The sequence below is a fragment of the Anguilla rostrata genome, chromosome 10, assembly GCF_018555375.3.
Source record: "Anguilla rostrata isolate EN2019 chromosome 10, ASM1855537v3, whole genome shotgun sequence".
Lineage (NCBI taxonomy): Eukaryota > Metazoa > Chordata > Actinopteri > Anguilliformes > Anguillidae > Anguilla > Anguilla rostrata.
The window spans coordinates 5,120,990-5,144,520 of record NC_057942.1 but is presented as its reverse complement, the minus strand read 5'-3'; the positions used below and the strand labels follow the sequence as shown (position 1 = coordinate 5,144,520).

At 43.8% G+C, this 23,531-nt stretch overlaps 1 protein-coding gene across 1 annotated transcript in view; it reads left to right on the top strand.

The window, feature by feature from the left end:
- Positions 1-18,506: 18,506 nt before the first annotated feature.
- The window catches only part of rtn4r (reticulon 4 receptor), a 45,271-nt gene continuing 40,246 nt past the window's right edge, over positions 18,507-23,531 (top strand). The window contains exon 1 of the mRNA XM_064353624.1: positions 18,507-19,149. Within this exon, the coding sequence (XP_064209694.1) occupies positions 19,128-19,149 (22 nt within the window). The 5' untranslated portion in view covers positions 18,507-19,127. The remainder of the gene's footprint in view (positions 19,150-23,531) is intronic.

Below are 23,531 nucleotides of genomic sequence, written 5' to 3'. Positions count from 1 at the left end.
CCCTCCCCCTCGCCGCGGTTCGCCGGGTCCGAGTCGATACGGCGCCCCCGGGCCGGTCACCAACGCTGAATTCATAACGCCGTTGCCCGGGGAAACGAAAGCTGCTTCCGTTTCGGTTCGTCCGTCGCGACCGAACGCGGTCGGAATCCGAAGTGGTTGGTGCCGCGGGCGTCAGCCACCGACGCGACCGCGCGGCTGAGTTTTGGTGAACACGACACAGCGCTCGGTCGACGAGATAAAAAGGTCAGCAGAAGCGGGAAGGGAACGGGACGGACTGAGCCGTGCTTGTTCCAGGTCTGCTGAGTCGTGCGTCTCTGGGTCGCCGGGATGTCGCTGAACTCCGCTCAACGTTTTCGTAGCATTTTCTGCTCGGAGCGCTTGCTCTGAAATTCAAATGAGTGACGAAGCAGTTCCAGGATCAAGCCTGATCGCCAGTGAGTCAGCACTAAGTAGTGGCCATCATGCATAGACGGGATGGTGGGGGGGTGGGGGGGGGTAGTGCTGCTGGCTTTTAAACAAAGTCTCTCATCCGTTTTAAAGTAATTATCGTCCAATAAAAATCCAGCTAGTAATGAGAGCCTCAGCCAAAAAAAAAAAAAAAACTCAAAATTGGCATAACACTTGTCATATCATCTTACAAATGGTGCTGCGTCTTCTCAAGACACCTGCAGACCTAACCACCTGTATCGTCTTCCACCGCTGACCGACTAACACAATTTGACCTCTACCCAAAAGGATAAGCTTAGATTTTCTCAATTTTGCTAACTGGGACATTGCCTTGTCAAAGGCCTGTTTTAATTTATTAATATTCCACACCAGGGATTTCACACTCACCTGACCTGAAATGGCTCTACTTTGCATTACTCCCAAAGAAAAGTGTTCCCTTGACACGCATAGACAATCTATAACGGTGGCAATAGAACTATTTTAAATTATGTATTTCTTTCTGTCATTAAGGAGCTCCGGTAAGAAAATCTAATGTACTGCTAGCTATATATTGTCAATATGTACTTATGATTCTTTAAAAAAGTTAAATATTATATTATTATTATATTCATACAATTAGAAAATTCAGTTCACATGTGGATACAAATAAATGCATTCTTATAATGGTCAGTTTTACATCATTTATTTTTAACCATGGTGGTCTTGCTTTTGCCAAATGTCCCTTTGACAAGTCAGTTTGACATGTGACATTGTAAGCAGCCAACAGGAAATGAAGCATGGGACAGTCAGTGTGGCCATATATGGGCATATTTTTCTGAGACTGCCAGAGCTAGACTGACTTGTGTTATCTTATCAACCATTTTGTCTGAGGCCAGACGTTTGCATGAAATCAAGGCATGAAAGTGCCAGACATATCCGAGCATTAGAAGTTCTTAGAACAGAGGACATATCTGAATATCTGCAGATAAATTAAGCTCTGGTTATCTAAAGTATAATCTTTAGTATTTAAGTTTTCATTTCAGGTATCGCACACCAAAGATACACTTTCATCTATAATCCTGTTCTATCTGGCCCAGTTCTGTAAACCCTTTTCTCTTCTTATTAAAATATTTTTTTCAGTGAAATATTTGTACTGAGCATTATTACTTCTACTTTTTACTAATTGTCTGAACTGCAACCATGCATTTGGGAACATGTTATGTCCAGTACTCTAACATAAATGCAAGCCCCACATTCTTACTCTGTAACTCTGAGAAAACTCTAGTTTGACAGTTATTGATACCAATGTAAAATGCTTTAACTGTTTAGAGAGTAGGTTTTTTTTCCCCCCTCAGAATTCTAAGCCAGTGTTCTAGAACCCCATTGCTTTCAGTTACCAGTAGTGATTATTACATCAGCATTAGAATTTTCACTTGAGAATATTCCAATCATGCATTTGTGATCTCACACCTTGTTAAAGGGGTTAAGCTCATTCCCACAGCGTACGGTGGATTCCTGGGTTTCATCACGGCAGCGCTTCTCCCAAGGACACGGCCAAGGACTCGCCGCCTGGACTTTAAAGCGAGAGGCGAGATCCGTGAGCCTCGCTGGTGAATGCTTCACGCGTCACGCCTGCGTGATCGCGCGGAAATAGACCGAGTGAAACAAAAGCAATCAGTGTTTTCCAGATGATGTCACATCCTGTTTCCAGACGACTTTAGCCGGGCGGCAGGTATGGGAGGTGAGACCTCAGGGGGAAACGACTGTCATGTACCTGCGTGACCTACATGAAAAATCACCTGAAGGATGAACCGTGAGCTTCTCTTAGCCTCTGACTGCACGCACCTTTCGACCTTTCCTGATCCTGGTGCAGAATTGGATATTTTAAAGTAAATGGTCGGGGATTAGACTGGACGTAGGAAAGATGATCATCTCAGAACCGCTCTGAAGGGTAACAAGAAAAACACCCTACTGTCAACTGGAATATAAATACATATTTATACTCTTTAAGGCCACAGGGCAATTCTATGCATTTTTTTCTTACCCCCCAGTGTCAATATTTAAAGATTGGTCAACAAGGTGACAACTCCCATATTGTGTCTGAAAAATAATACAGAAACATATTTGAGCAAGAAAGAGAGAGAGAGAGAGAGAGTAGTGCATACTAATCGTTGTTTGTTTATTGCCCACCTGTAGTAGTGCTGTTCAATAATAAACACAGAATCTCCTTGATTCTCCATAAATAGGATGCTAGCCTCCACACGGGTTTTTTGCTTTCATCTCCTCTTGCTGAGCTGCCTACCCACATCCTCGTCTTGATTGTGCTCGCAAATGTACATTAAATAGGCAAGAAACGCATTTAGATTTCATTCTGCTTAAAGCAAGCCGTGGAATCGCAGCGGATTTAAAAGGCATAATGAAATGTGTTTTCTTTCAATGCGCGATGGGTTTTCCACCGGTGTACACAATCACTCTGTTTGATTCCGCTCAAAGATTGAGTCATAAAAACACATGAAAAAACCCGCCTCACGTAGACAGTTTCTTCATTTAAATTAAATTTACGACACAACCGGTAGAATGAACAGTCTGCGTCCACAGTGGGAGGCCGTTTCTCTGCTGCTTGGTGAAATTCCAAGAGCCGAGAAGTGATTAATGGATTTCAGCTGTACTGTATCAACAGAGTGGCGCACAGTAGGAAGGGAAAAAAAAAAAAAAAAAAACATAACGTTTGCTGGGGTAAAAAAAAGTACTTAAAAAAACATTACATAATATTTGCATTCAGATGTGCTGTATGTACTGACTCAATTTAAAGGCAGCAGCCCGTGTGATTCTCAGAGCCTGACTATGTAAGAAATTCAGGGCGTAGACCTCGCGGCACCCCGTCACCGCCCTCGAAATGATCGGGAGCGAGCCGGACGCGGAGAGAGGTGTCCTGAAATGAGCTGGCGCGCATTCAATGGCGAATCTGCCGCAGACACAGAGGATGATTCATTGTGTGTCCTCTCCGTCGTACCGCTCCACAGGTGCCGCTGACCCACTTTCGCCGCCCGGATCCCCCGGACCGTTTCCCTCCAGGTATAAATTAGAGGCTCGCTGTAGCGCGCTCCTATACATAAAACATACAAGTTCAGCATATTTTTTTTTTTATTTTTTTTTGTGTGTGGTCAGAAGCGTAGGGATACGTTGTAGCGATTGGGCGTAGGGATACGTTGGAGCGATTGGTTTCCGCCGGTAGGTGAGTTTAAGGGCCTTTGTGATGACTCAGCGTATCAACGCTGCACCTGCTGTGACAAAGCAGATCTCCGTTTCTGGACCATTAGCCGAGTAGTCATGCGTGTTTTTGATTGATGCGGCCACGTCGTCATTATGTAAGATGTCCAGGGCCTGTTCCCCAATTGTAATGCCAGTGCTTCGAAAGGCTCCCCCCGCCCCCCACCCAGTCCCCCTCCCCCCATGCCAAGCTAGCTGGCTAGCTAGAATCTCTGTTTTGGTTGAATTCAATTCTGTAAAGTCAGAGCATCAGATAATGCATACAGATTACAGGCTGATTAGCAGTCGACAACCACTTTTATAACCTCCTACATACAGCTGAGAATGCCCAGCTCCATCTGTGGTTTTCCTGGATGAATCAAACAAGTGTAATATGAGCACACACACACACACACACACACACACAGATGCACACGCACAGTCACAAATGCACAAACACGCACACACACACCAGCACATAAACAAACACACACAAAAACATTGACACCTGCACATACACACACACAAACATTGACACCTGCTCATACACACCAGCACATAAACAAACACGCACAAAAACATTGACACCCGTACACACACACACAAACATTGACACCTGTACACACACACGTACACACACACACACACTGAACGCCGGGGGGGGGGGGTCTGGCGGCAGAGAGTGTGCCAGTGAGCCCATGAGGAGGGCCCCGCTGAGCTCGGGGTAATTAAGTTCCACATTACATTTCTATTGATCCCCGCATCTCTCGCCCAATAAATAATGCAGGGGGGGCCCCGCGCTCTAATTGCTGGTATTCATTAGCCTCTCCCCGCGAAATCCAGTGGGCTCTCGCTGACCTTTCTGGAGGCGTCTCTCCATCTCTCCCTTCTGCCTCCCCCCGCCCAGCTGAACGGATAGCAATTAAAGGGTTGGAAGTGGATTTATGGAGGACGCAGGCTGAGGAAACTGAGGCCTGGTTAGACCCCCCCCCCCGCACACCACCCCACATGCTCTCAATACTAATTGTTACGACCCCACCCCCCCTCCCCTCCAACACCCCATGTCACACGCTGGGTTTCCATGGAGGCTTCGCACCAATTTAGGGGGGGTTTACAAGAGGTTTGCAGGGATGCAGTCTTTGAAAAAATATATATTATGATAATTTGGTATTTCAAGCAACATTTTTATAATCGGAAACGCCAGAAAACACAAAAATACAAATCCAGGACATCTGGCGACCTCTGACCTCAGGGTTAAATGGATCCAGCACCCCCGTCGCAGAGGACGGTAGTTAAGAGCGCAGATCCATCCGCATGCCTGCTCTGCATGCGCACCTCGGCCCGCCGGATGACGAATGGCTGCGTTTGGAACGCGGCGCGATTCGCGACACACGTCTGGTTGGAATGCAGAAACGTGACAATGCAGCGAACATTCCGACCGAGCTGCGGCTCGTGCATCATTCCCCGCTCGGTCACTGACAACCGGGGGGGGGGGTTCTGCTGGCTGGAGGGGCCCCAAAACGTCTCCATTATCGCACCCCACGGACACGCTGCCTCATCAGTCTGCATTTTTTTTTTTTTTTTTGACTCTGATCTGGATTTGTGCAGATGGAGCAGATGTTTCATAATCCCCCCCAAAAAAAAGAACCACCCCGTAGCAGACATGTTTTTTAAAACCCTGTAAATAATGCGTGTCTGTAAAACGTTTATTTGGACGCCATTATTAGCAGTGAGAATGGCTAAATCTGAACTTCATGAGAATGTCAACAATGTTGCTGTCATGACAGTTTTTGAAACGTGCGTCACTGTTCTAGCCTCTAGGTTATTTCTTGTAAGGCATGCTGTCTGTTACCAAAAAATAAGAAAATAATTTCAGTGATGTCTCATTTTAAGGGTTTGCCAGTTCACGTCTTTTTGATATACAGCTATGGCGCTGTGTGCAGTCTGCCAGCATGAAAGCCGATTTCCCAGTGTTATAAAATATAATTGCTAAAACTGGAGAAAAATTCAAGGAACATCGAAACTGGCTGTGAAACGTTTTTTTTGGTTGTTTATTGCAGCTTCGATTTGTGCAAAGAATTTGCATTGCAAAGAAGGTGTGATGTACTCAGACAAGAGGCCTTTATACTGTAATAGCATAGCGCAATTGCATTATAATTAGAACAACGTGCTAGCTGTTAACGTACTTACATATTTTGCTATCAGTCATAATGCTACTGCTAAGCCTAAGATCGGCTGAGCCCAACAATTAATGCTATGTACCCTTGCACAACTTCAGTTTAAGTGTGTCCTTGACAAAATATTCTTTGTTGTTTACATTAACCTCACTTAGACCTTATGACTAAAACCCAGACCATTAAAAAAACAAAACAAACAAAAAACAAAAGATGCTTACGGTAAGCGGGACCTCTCAGATAAGCAGCTGTGATCACAATTTCCTGTGTAATAGTTTTCAAAATGACCTCACTTCCTGTACCTTAGCATGATACTGACAAGCGTTCTTTTCCTCTGTTGTTTTTAACTTTGTGTTCAATCAGCAAGACCTGTGGTGCCCCATGCCCATGCCCATACCTCATGTCAACATGACAGATGAACATTCTGTGAGGTCAAGTTATGACAACCAACATTCATTAGTTCATAAAACTATTTTTTTTGTTTTTCTATCAATGAAATGTAAGTTTTCTGAACAAAGCAATTAATTAATTTTAATTGGCATAATGATTAAGGCAAAAAAAAAGTCAAGCTCAAAACTCAATTTAGTGAAGTATATTGCCTTGAAATGTTTTGTATTTGAACATTTTTTTTTTTTTTTTTTACATTGTAAAGGTACACTGCTTAGGTTCCCACAGTCCTAGAAGCAGGCTACGCTTTCTTCCTTTCTTCCAAGGTGTTCAGAGAAGTTCTTCACATAATTAAATATTCTCTTTATACTTGTGTGCGTGTGTGTGTGTGTGTGTGTGAGAATGGCACTATTTGGAAGTCCTATGATGCAAATCAGCTTAAGATTCAAAAATTCATATTCACATAGCTTTGCAGCCCCTGCTAAGAAGCTTTGAGTTCTTTTACCACACAGAGTCGGAAAAGAAAATTAATAGTTGCGCAACCAAACAGGAAGGATTACATCCCCCAATCCTGAAATGAAGCTCCGCCTGAGAGCTTGCCATACCCTCTCTCCCTATTCCGGAAGCTTCCGCAGGTTTTTGGGGGTGCTGGCCTAGCCCTAGGAACGTACGCCAAAGACTGTATAGCGTTTCCATTCTAACACAATGACGCGATAAAACTACTCCTCCTATAAACTACTACTGTGTATATCACCCAATGGAAAACGCAACAGTTTTTCCAGATCAAGGGATTCCCTCGGTCATCCAAACGGCCGGTGTTTTTAATAACTCGACAGAATGGTGGCTATAGTAAAAAAAAAAAAAAAATCTTCACAGGAACTTAATTGCAGTTGCGGCGCAACCGTGTTTTCTCGGTTGCGTTTTGAGCGAAATGACGCTAACTGACGCACTAACTGTAGACCGTGTTTTTAGGTGTCGTTCCCTACGCCCGGCTGCGAAGGGCGACGGGGCGCCGTGCGTTTTAAGCTGATTACGGACAGCGCTCGGTTCAGTCTGTCGGAAAGCATCTGCTGCTCCGTCCCTCGTTCCCCGTCCCAGCCCGTCCCAGAGGTTTAGCGAGCGTTGAGATTATTTGGAGCTCCCAGCCCCGTGAAGCAGCTTGACTTGCCGTGCCGTCCCGTCCCATCCCGCCCCCCTTTGGGGTTTAGGGGGGGGGACCGGGGGGCGCCGGGACTGCCTCCGATGACTCACCGCGTAATGATCCCACAGGCGACTCGGAGCGGATGCTCTCCAGGCGCTGGGATTTTTCACTCCGCTTGTTGGTAAACACTACAATTAAAGCTGGCTTGCGACTCCGCTCTAAAACACACATGCAACCGAAACGATGAATTACTGGGCCTCACACAAAATATGCCGGTTAAAGCGTAATTCAATTATGTGACAGTTTACTTGACTTTAATGACCATAGACACTTCAGAAGGTGTGAGTCACTGAGTTACTCCTGCTGTGCTTACCCGGCTGTGGGGTATCAAATCCTGTTTAGCGTTATTCTTCACATAACAGGGGGCAGGGGGGGACATAAGCTTTGAACATTTACATTAACAAGCATGACCTGAGTAACGGATATTTTTTTTTGGGGGGGGGTTGTGTGTGGCGGGGGGTGGGGGGGGTTGTGTTGGGGGTGAACATAAGCTTTCAACATTCACATTAACAAGCATGACCTGAGTGACAGATTTTTTTTTTTTTTTTTTTGGGGTGGGGGGGGGGAGGCAGAGGCTTTTAACATTCACATTAACAAACAGGACCTTAGTGAGAGGTTTTTTTGTGGGGGGGGGGTGGAACATTAGCTTTTAACATTCACATTAACAAGCTCAATACTATACATCATTTGACAGGCAAATAGAATTTCTTTGAGTTAGTGCACTGGGGGTGAGGGGGTGACATTTTTTACTTGAGCCTGAATTGCTTCTGCACTGACTTCTGTAAGTTTACTGTAAAGAACCAAAACCTCCATTTGAGGTAAACCTTATACTGCCGAGCTAACGACAATGCTTCTCTGAAAATAATGCATGTGCTGCAGTATATTCCTGAAGACTTATGTCATTTGACTGTGCTATTTATTTCAGCAACAACACTTCAGCCTAAAAAATATCACAAGAATAAGGTGCAGCATGACAGCCAGTACTGTACAGAAACAGAATGCAGGATTGGAATGATACTATCTTTAAAATCTGGAGTGTCCAATCTCATCTGAAAACGGTTGGTGAGGGTTTGTTTTAGCTTCACAAACCTGAAGACACTTGATTCTACTTATTGATGTCTTGATTGAAGACAACGATTAGTTAATCATTTGAATCAGGTGTCGTAGAGTTGGGTTAAAACAAAAACCCGCACGGGCCCTTGTCGGATAAGTTTGGACACCCGTGTTTTAAACCGACACGTAGTTGATATGACACTGACACGTAGTTGTTGTACACAAAACGTGTAGTGAATAAGCCTAATTTACAGCCGTTTTTCCTTCAAATGCATCACAAGTCCCACAATTCTGACACAGCAGTCGGTACGAAGGCACTGTGGAGAATATCCAACAGCACCTTTCTGGAGAGACTCAACGTTGAGTTCAATCTGGAAGATGGGGTGAACCCACCGACAGAAAGGTGGCTTTCAAGAGATTAAAATGACTTAAAGAATATAAAACTAACCCACTCCCCTTTCGAGCTCAGATATAATCGGCTTTAATTCCAGCAGAGGGCCGTTAGGAACCCAAATAATCTGAAACGAGGGGCACTTAATGAAGAGATGGGACGGAGTGTGGCACAGTGGGTAAGGAACTGCGCTTGTAACCGAAAGGTCGCAGGTTCGAATCCCGGGTAAGGACACTGCCGTTGTACCCTTGAGCAAGGTACTTAACCTGCATTGCTTCAGTATATATCCAGCTGTATAAATGGATACAATGTAAAGTGCTATGTAAAAAGTTGTGTAAGTCGCTCTGGAAAAGAGCGTCTGCTAAATGCCTGTAATGTAATGTAATGAGATGTGCTCAGAGATCAAGCGCTTGCTCTTAGCAACGTGCCTTTCCCCCTCGTCCTTTCTGTGAAGTCACTGCAGATGAAAGAGGTCTTTCTGAGAGGTGGGTCACAAACGGAAGTCTTGCTTCACCACCTCATTGCTAATCTTTGGTCCTTCCCAGAATTCTTTATTATAGAACCAAAATCATTCAAGTTGTTGCTAATGTATACGGCTGGAGTCTTTTTCTTGTCATGATACTATGTCATAACTAAGATTTCTGTGAAGGTATAGGTATTGCATAGCTTGGTCAAATGAAAGAAGCATCTGCAAGAGAACAGTTAGAAAACCTCATAGGTATTCGTGCACCACCCGTAGCTGACCCGCCTTCCGGGCCAGGTGCAGCTCCTCCAGCATCCCAGCTGAGGATTACTGTTCTTGACTTTTGTGCTCAAACAAAACCGAAACGAAACCCATGAACACGCTCCTGGTGTGAGCTCCCGGTCTCGGCCCTGAACTGTGGAGAGCAGCACACCTTTAAGCACCTGGGCTGATTAGCTAACGCAGCCCAGGTGCGTGTGCTCTCTCCACCAGCCGGTGCAGCCGAGACCAATGCGCCTCTCCGGCGGACTATGTATCTACACATAGGCCAGAAAAGCAGGCACTGAGACTTTACTTAGTCATAGGACATTTACATCTAAATTATTTGGACCCTTTAGAAAAAAATTGGCACAAACTTTACTAGCATACTGCCCAGACTTAGTTACAAAAAGATCACCCCTATTTATCCAGATAGCTGATTATAAATAGGCCCACAATTAGACACACCTGGAAACATTCCAATCAATCAGTTACCTGCAAGACACAATGCACACTTAATCCAACAATCAGTTCAAGAATATGGGGATTAAAGCTTATTCTACATACATTTTTAAATGAGAAATACTGGAGAAAACAAAAATGCACGTCATGTCTCTGCAGTGAAGGATATTCCTTCACATACAGTCAAAGACCGAAAATGGCTGTGTTACAGTATGCAGCAAAAAAAAAAAAAAAACCTCCAAATGGACACAATGACATGGCAGTAATACAAACTTATAACTCTCATAGCTATTTCAGCATCTTTCAAAATAAATTCAATTATATATAAATGAATAAATGTCTGCTACACACGATGTTCCTTCCCGTTTCAATTGCAGATTTTAGCTTGAGCCTTGATGGTTAGGGAAATGCCGAGCCTCACAAACTTCACGCTGGTCTGACATTTCTCTGATATTTCCCTGACATTTCCCCCGAAGAAACGTGAACATACATCAACTGTAGCTCCGGCTAACGGCTACCAGGGGAATCGAGCTCTTCATGGAGTTTACATGCCAATTTTTCTGCTTGAGCGATGAGCGAGACGAAATGCTGGACCTCACCGCCCCCCTGCATTTCCTGGTTATTTTCCTCGGATACGCATTTATGCATCTGCCCACTGAACGAAAACATTGGTCTTTTTGCATACGCATTATCTGTTATGAATTTGATTTTCGCCATTAGAAGTGCAGACTTTTTTCACAAATCCTAAAGCTGTCATTTTAAAGGTGTGAGTATTACAAATAAGACATGGGTAAACATTTTAGTCATACAGTATATCCAGTTGTACCTTGTTACAGTTGGTATATTAAAGTGTTGATTAAACTTTTTTTTTCTGCAAAGATCCCTACATTACAGATTGGCTGGTATGTAAATGTGACCTTTCGCTGTACTCTTTGCAGTTATGAAATCATGAATGCATTTATTTTACATTCAATGTTCCCTCATGTCTTTTGAAGTCCATCCAATTATGCACTTTAGAGTACGCTGCAGCTTAGAGTATACTTCATTTTAGAGTATACTGGATTTTAGAGTATGCTGCAGGTAAAATGAGTACTCTCCACACTGGCTATGACGTATGGATTTTCAGAATAGCAGGGGTGTGCAAAACGGCAGCTATTGTGACGTTTTTGGGGACATCCAATATGCCAGTTGTATGAAAACCATGATCCTGGGTCTAAAATCGCTGTGTCTTCCTTGCCCCCCCCCCCTGGGCAGTATGTTCTCCTTCTTCTTGCTAATCTCCTGGTGTTTTCTTTTCTGCTTTTCCTATCCCCAGCTTCATTTTCTACACTGTGAATTTCAAATAATGTGCTTTATTGCGCAAATACTATAAAACAAATCCCCAATGTAGTGTATAGGTTCCAAAGCAAGACAGACTTAATGAGGTTTCAAGCCTGGCTGGGATTCAGTCAAACATTTGTCCATAACTTTGACAAACAATTAAAAGTGAGATTTATTTTTTTCCCTCACAAACACAGTTTGGTGAGGTGGGAAATCCTTAATTTTAGCTTGTGAAGAAAAAATGTAATGCTTGCGTTTACCTGTAAGTCAAACCCCATGACCAAAAACATTAGTTAGATGCAAAGCCTACTGAATATACAGTATACAAGGAAAGATCCCAGCGTCTCAGCTACAAATTTCTCTTTTCACGGTGCCTAGTTCCCGTCAGTTTAAGGGTGGTGTTTCATTGACAATTTAATATGGCTCACATACTGCTCCCAAGTGTATGTTTTAAAAGCCAGATCAAATAGCAAACCATGCAGTTCATGTTGGCCAGGAAACTATATTTTATTTCAAGCTTCATTCCCACTGCCTGCTGAAGGCCACAAAAATGTCACACGTTGTAATCCAGCACTCGCAAAAGACATGGGGACTGATGAAGACTTTACCGTATATGGCCTGTGACAGAAGTGGCCATCAAAAGCAAATGGGGATTATAAAAAGATTGCCGTCTTGTTACCTGTACGTCTTGCATCTGGGTTGCGAGAGATCTAATCCAGGGTTGTGCAGAATTGATAATCGTTGTGTGAATTGTTGTGTTTTGGAAAACATAGCTACTATTTTTTAGCCTATATACGTTATATTTACGACAGAAGGTAGTGCAGTGTGTGTGTGTTTAATAAAAGTGGCCTATTTTGTCGTGTCATGCAGCTGAACCCTCCTCCCCATCAGTGTCATATCCTGCTGCAGTTTTGTAAAGAGGCCATCCGGTTGTAGATTGAAGCTCATTTTACAATAATTTAAAGCCCATTTTGTGCATTAAAGATGTAGAGAGAGAAACTGCCTAAGGGAGCCTTGCGTCCTCCATATTTAAATGATCAATTTGCCCCTCGTTTGAACACACAAAGCCTTCCGCGGGGAGAGCTGGGAGAATGCACTCTCATCACAAACAGACACTAACTATGGGCTGTAAAGCAATCCATAAACAGTCTTTTTTTAAAAGGGCAGGGGCTACGTTCAGCCTTTCCTTGATGGCTTCCCTGAACGTGCAGAAACCTCGCCGTTTGACGAGGGCTTGAATTTCCCTTTTTCATAACTGAAGTCTCATCTGCATCCGGAGAAGTCAGACCCACTTACCAGGAACACAGGGCGTGTGAAATTCCAGCGCTGGTGTTTTTCTCCACCCGCGGGCCTGTGCTTTAACTGAACAAATTAATATTAATATTTTCCAGTGCTCACAAGAAAATGCCTCAAAATGTCAGACATAAAGCAGGTGCATAGGGGCTGACTGCCTGTTTAGAAAACATGCAACTTCAACATCGAGTGTGTAAGTCTTTAAAGTTTGAATAGGGTCCTAAATGCATTTGAATATAAATATGTGCATATAAATAATAGGGTTAGAAGGTTAAAAAAAAACTGAAGGTTAAAATAAAATGGAGGTACATCTGATCAGGACTGGACAGGATGGAAAGGTCTTTATCTGGCATATGGCATTGTGTCCTTCTACCACCCACAACAGTATCAAAGAATCAGGTCAACAGTGGGATTATCCTGGATGTCACCGACATACTCAATATTCAGGGATTTGCAGAGAGTAGCTTGCGATGAATCACGAGGTCACACCGTGAAACAATCCCATTCCGGAAGCAGAGTCGACTTTTCAATCATGAATGAAACGGGGAGAGTCCCTTCCTTTATTTATCCTGTGTTGCAGGTATGCCAGTAAACCTGCTTAGGCATACAGCTAAAAATTTGCGGAGAAACGGATAAACATTCCTGAAAAGGGAGGTACGACGTACGACCCGCTATTGACAGACACTGGTTCACGAGCAGAGAGGATCATGGGAACACGGGTGTTCCATTTCCATTCGGGAGGTTGCAAGTACCGCTCTGAATTCACCCCCCCCCCCCACCCCCCCAAGGCCTCTGTCCACAACTCCAAGTGACAACCTTATGCTTGATCCGCTCTGTGCTCAGTCAAGCAGTCTTGCATGAAAGGAGTCAAGGTTGAGCGGTAGAGGATACAAAGACACGGCAAAAAAAAAAAAAATCCCCGGCTTCTTAAAGGGAGAGGAGCGCCGACCTTGAAAACGATATTCCGAGGAATGCCGGGAGCTCTCCTGGCCTGCGTTCCGTTGATCTCCGAGGCGTGCGTGCGTACACGTGTGCGTGTACATGCTTTCCCACAATTCCCGGTTTGACATTCCACACGCATCGCACGCCTGCCGGATATTCACCAGCGTTTCTTTAATTTATGAATTCAGACCGGTCCATGCGACGGCATTGAAAAATCTAATTAAACGGCCGAAATGAAACGGGAGGGAAAGAGTAGGAATCAGTGTAATTACGGCTTAATGTGAACAAGTCCACATTGTCTTGATTCCAGTAAGTTAATGAGGTCTGGATGGAGTCGGCAAACAATTCCATCACATTTATCGTCTTTTCGGGCGACAGCGGCAAATTAGCTGTCACCACATCTTCATGCCAGTCCAGAAGAACGGACATTTGTCTCCTTTTATTGAAAGATCAGCGCCACCCCTCTCTATCTTGTCTCTGACCAATGTTGTACAGTTTAACATTGACACTGCATTATATACTGAGTGCAATTCAGTGGATGCTAATTGCATTGGTTTTGAGAGCATTTCCAAAAAAGAAAAAGAAAAAAGCCTCAAATGTTTCAAATGGACTCAACAAACTGACAGCTGGCTCATGCAACTGCTTGTGATTTAATGGTAGTTCCTGCTAATATCATTTCATTGGCTGTCCACTCTTTCAAATGCTCACCATTGGTTGAAACAGTCAAACCAGTGTGCCCTACAAAGTTGCTCTGCCATCTTTCAGTCAAAAGAATCTGTCCCTTTATTTAGTGCCATCAACATATATTTAACTTTTTAAAAGAATTGGAGAGGATGTCTGATATGTACTGTACATTTAGCCTTTTAGCCAGTCTCATTGTGCTGAAGTATTGTCCTATTATTTTGTTTTCTGTAATGTTGCTTTTTATGCATATAAAGCACATATTGGTGAAGACAAACCTCAGCACAGCAGACGTGTCCCATTCAGAATGAATCACATGATTGAGTTTCCATTTGTGTCATTCTCAGCCTTCACTTTCATTGGCCGAAATTTAGAACAAATAAAAAATTAAAAAAAACTCCTGAATGTCAGAAAATGAAATTGTATTGCATACACACAGATAAGGTCTTCAGACTGGTCGACTCTCTGATTAATTGATAACTGATTAAACGATTTGGCCATACGTTGCAGGAGAAATGAATAGAAACGCGATGATCCAGAACTAAAGGGAATGGTTGTTCTGCACGGCTGCTTGGAATGGCCAAGGGCTTTCAATGAAATGGTATACATGGTTGAGCTAAGGGGGTCTGATGGGGAACTTATAGTTCAACGATGCAAGAAAAGACCTTTCAATGTAAAGTCTGGAGTCTGTCAGCTCTCATTCCGCACTATCTATGCAATTTTAAATGCTGAAATTGGCTGTCAAAGCTGTTAAAACGATACTGAGGACTAACCTCTTGTGCCATCCTCTAAGGCTGATGGACTACACTATTTGTGCCTGAGAGTATGATAGTGTCAATCCAATTCATGTTATATGTTCCGTTGTTTACTCAAGCAAGACTGGTGAAGTTCCTTCTAGCTACAGGAAACCGTGTATCTGTTTCACACGGTAGCTCCCTTTAGCTGACTTATTAAAGGATTACCATGCCTGAACTATTGCTTTACAGGATTACCATGCATGAACCTTTAGTTTAAAAAAAAAAAAAAAAAGTAACGACTCTACTTTTGGAGAGTCCACTGAAAAAGACCAAGCAGGAGTCAGGATTTATGTCTGTAGTTACCCATGTGGTGAATGCAATTGTGTCTTCGAAGAGAGGTTCAATTCTAGTGCAGGGAGAGTGACACTTCATGACACTCGGTGGAGCTACCACATGCTATCAGTGATCCACTCAAGACCTTTCTCTACACTTCACAACGACATGCTTGGTCCAAACAGTTGAGCCATTGACAGCATGTAATAGTGGCACAGTTGATAGCACAGCTACTCTACTATAGTCACAACAGTGTTTATATGAATTTAAAAATGGGATGAATTTCACAATATTGGTGTTGATTCAACATGGAAAATGTTGCAGCTTGTCTTCTTTTTTCATATTTTGGGATTTACGTTTTGATCTTTATTAATGCCAAGCAAATCCCTTCTCTTCAACTAGGATTTGGACTGGCAATTTCATCTTCTGAGAAGCTGTTAGGTAGAGATTTTGTTTGCTAATTTCTCAGACAAGGACGCCACAGGGTAAAAGAAAGCAGGTAGGAAAAAGAAGACTTGACGACAGACAATATCAAACTAAGAAACATATAAAATTTACCTTGAAAAGTAATATGACGCTTAGACGTATATGTGTATTGAGACACACACTAAATGTGCAGTATGCTAAATCAGTAGCTATGTTAGTTTTAGAATTTACAAGATCATGAACTGCAATGGGCATATTGGATGGTTTAAAATATTATGAAGAATCATATCGACTGAAAAGAAATGTGAATATCACATTCAGCTGAATTTCACCAATAGTTTGGAATCCATGTCCCGATGAAGGGTATTTCTGCTCAAATGCTTTTGCTTGTGTTTATTTATTTATTTTATTTTTTCTTCATCAAATGAGAAGCATCCTTTTTGTAAAGAGCACCTTGTGGCCTGCACTTGGAGCGATGTTTTGGCGGATATGAAAATGCCGTTGAGCACTCCAGAGTATTTTACCTTTTGCTTCAAATACTCTGGGATCGTTTTCTAAGAGAGGTGCTGATATTCAAAGATCCCATCAGACGTGGCGTAATACAAAACCACTCACATCCATGATAATTTACCTCTCTTCCCCCCCAGACGGCCAACTACGACTTAAAATCGAGAGAGAAAATGAACAATTTTGGCAGGACAGCTCTGAGGCATATTTCACTCGCCATTACTGGCCGTAACACAACTTTGTTTTTTGGTGCAAGCCTTCTCATTTACATGGCGAGAGCTATGCCTGCTGCTACTCTTATAACTGCAGCCATTAAACACACGGATTACTGTACCCATCCATCAAGCAAATGGTATGAATAATTAGACTCCGCTAAGTGTGCATCTGCTGAACTTGAGATATATAGTTTTTTTGTTGTCTCATGACAGATGGAGGATGCTGGAGGAGGGTCTGTGTTCAATACAGATTTGATCTGAGCAGTAAACAAAAATCAACCAGCTCACCACTTCCACGGTCAGAGCTAGGTTAAGGAGGACTTTATTACAAAGGCCACAGCCCTTACTGACCTTACCTTTCTATACTTACAATGATACTCATTTGTATCGTTTGGCTAGTAGAAGAAGAGTAGTCATATTTGCTGCATATTTGCCTACATCCGAGGTATTGACCATAGTACGTCATATTTTCCTGGAGATATTCTGAAAAAAGCATTCGCGGCTGGCTAAGATCAGGATTACAACAGGGATATTGAACCGCAACAGACTGGATGGTTTTTAACGAGAAGTAAAGCAACTAATCTAGGCCGTGATATTATTAGACAGAAATATTCGTTGGCCACAAGGTTACAGGTTTCGCCTGCGCTGTCCATGGTGCTGATGTGTGCGTTCGGGAAAATTCCCCAAAATAATCATAAAGAAATAAATAAGTTATTATAAAGCTGCCTCGGCTGATCTCCTACAATCGCTGCTCCTTGAATACTAAATCTGAAGCCTTATCCAAGACTATTTCAAGACAGTTCATCAATTAAATCAGTGATCTGCCTGATTTGATCAAAGAGAATTAGGGTTATCGTTAGCTCAACGCTTTTCCATACATTATGCCCCTGATTTCTGCATTAGCCTGTTCAGACTCGCATTCATGAAAAAGTTCTGAAAGCTTGCCAAAATTTTATAGGTCCAAAGCACACTTAATATTAAGTTGGGTTCTGCAAGTCACACAAATACCTCGTGTTCAGCTATATTTTGATTCGTCTTAATGATATACACAAATACGCATAATTTCTGGAAAGTTCCCACACCCAGTAGGCTAATACTAAATATTTAACCATACGAAAGACTAATATGCTGGGACATACAGTGCAGTATATTTCAATTTGTGCTACAGATCTACGTTTGAAGACGATAAGCGGCGTAACCTTCCTTTCGTGACATGTGCGAGTATCCGCTGGGTGGCGTATCTTCCTTACAAATAACCATGTACTGCAAATTCAATGCCCCCTGGGTTGTCCTAAATGTACCTACAGATTATAGTTGCGGATCTAATTCGTCTTTCTAGCACGGGTCGATTATGTAGGGACGCTTTTATCATTTTTGGATGACACGTGATTACTGCATATCGAAATTACGGTCCATCATTTTTTTCCAGGAAATGGTTTCGTTGTATTGTAAATACTACAGAAGACATCACAGAAACCAAATGTCCTGGTTGTTTTATGAGGTGTGACAGCAATCAATGCATTCGTTTTTATCCCCTTCTTTTTAAAGAAATATTGATAGAAATACATATATACCAAACAAATATCTTCCAAGGTTATAACCACGTAGGCTATCACAAATAACAATCGTTTACCACAGTAATGTGGGTTTCATAACCGATACGACAACTTAGGCGACTTATTTGAGTTGATCTGTGTGCGCAAAATAGACACTGGCAACGCCTGGAGAAACGGATTTCATCTGACCACCTGCCCGTTCTGATTTACGACGACATATTTTAAGTGCCGCCTCTTGCCCGAGTTTATTCTTTGCCCGTTTGTCTCGGCCACCCCCTCACTTACATATTATCTTCTCGTGATTTATTTATTTATTTATTAACGATTGTTTATTTATTTATTTATTTACGTGTGAAAAGCCGATTCCGAACTGATTCCCCTCGCGTAAAACCGCACGATGCCATAAAACATTAATCAGTGTTCAGTCCCTGATCCAGACCCATGAAACATTCATCTTGGCTTTTTTTCCCCCCTCCGCACTCACAAGCACCCCTCACTCCCCCGCCCTTTCTTCTTTTGCAATCCCATGCAAAAGCCTATAGCGCGCCGCGTTGCAGCCAATCTCCATCCACGTACACGGGCTACACGCACATTGGGATATTTGCCTTTAGAATTCAGACCGGGGACAGCGGGATCTATGCTTCAGCACCCGTGGATTGCTTCGGTGTTTTTCCCCCTACCCTGCGTTCCTCCAAGGCGGCGTTACTCGTTGGATTGCTGCAGTTGTGTATTTTCTGTTTGTGAGTCCCTTCTTTTTTGGGGGACTATTCCCCTTGTCTGAGCGGGGTCTTCTGTCTGGATGTTAATTGCAGTTGTTGTACCCCTCGGACTCCCCAAATGACTGAGAGCAGCTTCCAAAGGAGACTTGGCTCTCCGGTCCGCTTCCATAAGAAAACCTTTGGCTAAAGTTTTCATGTAAAGGGTGGTCAGCGATTAACGGTACCCTGGATTTGCGATTACTTCTGCTTTAAATTGCGCCTTGCTACGGTAACAGACAACGATCAGCTTGTCTACGCGATCGGGGTGCCTTTTGCTGGATTTATTCAAATAAACATGAAGACTACTGTTGTCGAAGGTAGGTGCACCTTTGAAAAGTTCCGAAATGTGCAATCAAGAATGTGCGTGAGTAATTATTTTTTAAATAATCAGGGGACATACGCAGTAATCTACGTATGTGGACATGATAGGGAGATTTGAGCATACAGAAAAAAATAATACGACAAAATAAATATTTATTTTTTTGTATCAAAGAACCAGCTATGCTTACTGGTAATATCGTTTTTTTTAATTGAGCGCGTTCAAAATGGACCTGTCAAAGGATACGTGACATATTATCTGCAAAGGAAATAGAAACATAATTAAATATTTTAATTAAGTTGTTTATATATATATCACTATTATATGTTGCCTCTGCACTTTATTAATCTAACATTATGTTTACAGTTAAGCTTGTCTCATTATTAACACATCAAATGCGGACATTGACTTTATATAAGCCCAAACCACGGGATTTGTTTCCACATCCTTATTGTGTAACTAGGATATATAACAGCTGGTCGCTTGGTGTGTGTGCACACCAGAACACGCGTCAAGAAAAACAGGAGAGACGGTATTCGTATACGTTGATGAATTGTCGCTATGTATAATGTTCATATTCGGGTGAGAGCGTTTGAAGGGCACCGTTTGTAATGCTTGCGTCGCTTACGACACTTTGCCTACCCGATGGAACCTATTATTAACCTTTCACGGGTGCCCATTGGACGGCTGGACGCATTTTCGAGGTTTACCTGTTTGGTGCTGCTCTCTGAGTACGTGTCGCCAGTATGTACTTCATAGCTTCTCCCGGACAGTACGGCTTGGTGCCTTATACTCGTTACGCTTATCGTGAGAGTGAAACCTGGTGTGTTGTCAGGTACCGTGGAGAGAGAACGTTACACACTGCGTACCTGACTTTGAGGACACGGGTACAGGGCTGACGGGACAAAAAAAAAAAAAATCTAAGGTGTAGAGGCTAGCGCACTTGAGATTTAAGAGCTGGGCGGGGTCTTGACGCTCCCGGCTGATTCAAGTAGGCTTGAGGTGGCAAATATGAACGCGTTGCACAAAGTTACTGTATTTGGTGTCCGACGAAAGCAATTTTGCTTAATCGCAGTCGCAGAACCTTACCACCCAATGGCTGCCACATGGACTAGCATCAGCTTCTCAGTTTCATCTAATGTCCTTACAGAAAAGTTCCACGACTATATTGTACGAATGATATATTGATTTCCTCTAAGAAGCTGAGTGCAGTCTTTTTAACAGAAGAGAGCTAGGCTACGGTCTTGTGCCTGCCAATAAAATCATTGAGGAGAGTACACACACGTAGCCTGATGATTGGGAATATTGTTTTATAGAATGTTGTCATTCCCGATTTTAAAAAAATCACAAAAAATCTAAATTCATAAACTCATAATAGGTGTAGATTGTGACAATGGCTTCAGTGCCGGAATTGGCTTTAATAATGTACGTAAAATCATTCTGCCAAGAAACATTCCCAAAATATGCAGGCAAGTGCCTACATTGTCTTATAATACCGCTCATATAATACACTTTGGTGTTAAACGACGGCCCTGTACGTGTTAAATCAAATGCCACCCTTGAGATTCACGGGTATCGATGCCGTTGTTGAACCCCCAAATACCCCCCCCCGCGCCAGCATCCCGACTATCGTATTCAAACGGAGCAGAGATACAGGTTATGCATTGGATGCCTCCGATCCAATCCAGCTGCACCAAATCAGCTCGCAGATGTCACTGGGCATGATTTCAAACGAATGCAAGGAATCAAAGATATGGTGCGTTTACAAAAATCAGCATTTTTATAAGTGCACTACATTTTTGACAGGAACATGATATGATATATATATAATCTAATCACGTGTAAACAGTTCCATAATTGCTACATTTAAGCTAACACCACAAGTCTAATAATAGTAATAATAATAATTATTATTATGAAGAGGAAGGCGGAAAGGAGGATGAAAAATATAAAATGCTTTTAGATCATTGTGTACAAATATGTTTATGTAATATTGAAACAATCTGTGCATATGTTGCTTTGGTGTCACAACTGCAATTACATAATAAGATAATCACGAATCCAGGTACGCCTATTGTGTATGGCTTTTTCTGCTGGGAGACTGTGGTGTCTTACACTGTTATGCTCTCCCGAGCCCTTAACCATAATGGCAAGGATGCAAATTGATTGGGTCACGCTGTGCACTTAAGCTGTCAGTGTTGGAGAGACTGCATTCTTAGATTTGTCATTCAGCCGACAGATTTATCAGACGCCCCTCATAAAAAATCCATATCTGTCGATTCTGGGTGGCGTTTGCTTTTACGTACGGGCTGCCAAGCTTTAGGCTAATGGGGAAAACGCACGCATGCGTACGTGCACGCGCACGTACGCACGCACACACGCGTGTGCGTGCGCGTGCCACTCTCCCCACCTGGGGATATCGTGACCACGAGGCTTCAATTAAATCGATCCTGTTAATGAGGGATCGCACGCACACACGCCTCCCTCCACCCCCTGCGCCCTCTCACACGCACACGCACCCACACACACACGCACGCACGCACGCACACGCTAGCTTCTCTTCCACAGCCCTACGGATCGAGAGATCTGGGTTTGGAGAGCCAGGCGTGGTGTCAGAGACGTTTGACGAGGGCTGAGACAAGGCTCCTGAACTAAGACCTGATCACGCAGGGATGTGATGCGTCTGCTAGCGCGCGCCGCGCTCCTTAATTATCCTCCATCGGTATTCTGAAGCTGGAACGCATTTGCATACAAAGGACGAGATCAAATGAAGCGTAGCGTGCTGCTGCTAATCACGGATGACAGACTGTATGGAAACATTTGGTAAAACGTAGCCTAGTTTCAATAGGAGCCTCTTCTGGTGATTTATCAGTTTATTTGACTGGTGGTGCATGTGTGCCTAATGTACAGTATGTATATGTATGTGTGTGTCAGTGTGTGTGTGTGTGTGTGAGAGACAGACACAGCCAGTCAGAGACAGAAATGCGAGAGAGATAGAGGAAGAGAGAGAGAGGGATGCTGGTGGAGGTGAGCGTGGGAAGAGAGAGAGGGATGGTGGTGGGGGTGAGTGTAGAAAGAGAGAGAGAGGGATGGAGCTGGGGGTGAGTGTAGAATGAGAGAGAGAGGGGTGGTGGTGGGGATGAGTACAGAAAGAGAGAGAGAGAGATGGAGCTGGGGTGAGTGTAGAAAGAGAGAAAGAGGGATGGTGCTGGAGTAGTGAGTGTAGAAAGAGAGAGAGAGGGATGGAGGTGGGGTGAGTGTAGAAGAAGAGAGAGATGGAGCTGGGGTGAGTGTAGAATGAGAGAGAGAGGGATGGTGTGTGGGGTGGGTACAGAAAGAGAGAGAGAGGGATGGTGCTGGAGGGGTGAGTGCAGAAAGAGAGAGAGAGGGATGGTGTGTGGGGTGGGTACAGAAAGAGAGAGAGAGGGATGGTGCTGGAGGGGTGAGTGTAGAAAGAGAGAGAGAGGGATGGTGCTGGAGGGTGAGTACAGAAGAGAGAGAAGGATGGTGGGGGTGGTAGAAAGAGAGAGAGAGGATGGTGCGGGAGGGGTGAGTACAGAAAGAGAGAGAGAGGGATGGTGTGTGGGGTGGGTACAGAAAGAGAGAAAGAGGGATGGTGCTGGAGGGGTGAGTGTAGAATGAGAGAGAGAGGGATGGTGTGTGGGGTGAGTACAGAAAGAGAGAGAGAGGGATGGTGCTGGAGGGGTGAGTGTAGAAAGAGAGAGAGAGGGATGGTGTGTGGGGTGAGTACAGAAAGAGAGAGAGAGGGATGGTGCTGGAGGGGTGAGTGTATTATCAGCCACGGTTTGTCAGCGAAACCTCTCCACTGCTGTTCCGCAGCCAGCTCCACTCAGGCAAAAAGGAGACACATTAATCACACATCTAACACGTTGTGAGGACCGAAAAGGGGCTACACACACACCCCCCCCCCTCCCCCCGCTCTCCAGCCGAGTAACGCTCCGCCCAACGACACCCCCCCCTCCCGCGCGCGAGCGGACACGGCTGAACCCGAATCTGCCAAAATCCGCGAGGGAAAGCAGGCAGACCTCTGCATAACCACCGCCTCCCGTTCCTTAGTTAAAAACGAAAACAACAAGGGGAGGAGGAGGAGGAGTAGGGGGGGCTCTGCTCTGCCTGGGTCATTGCGAGGTCTGCATGCTCGTGGAAAAACAGCGTATCCATCAAGTGCCAGGGCGTCCACACCGAGGCACGAAGAGCCACTTTCAATTATACCAGGTGCTTTCTGCTCTGCTAAATAATTAACAGGCCCGGGTCTACAGAGAGCCACTGAGTAGACACATCAAACGACTCATACCTCAGAAGGAGGGGAGAGAGGGAGAGAGGGAGAGAGAGAGAGAGAGAGAGAGAGAGAGAGAGAGA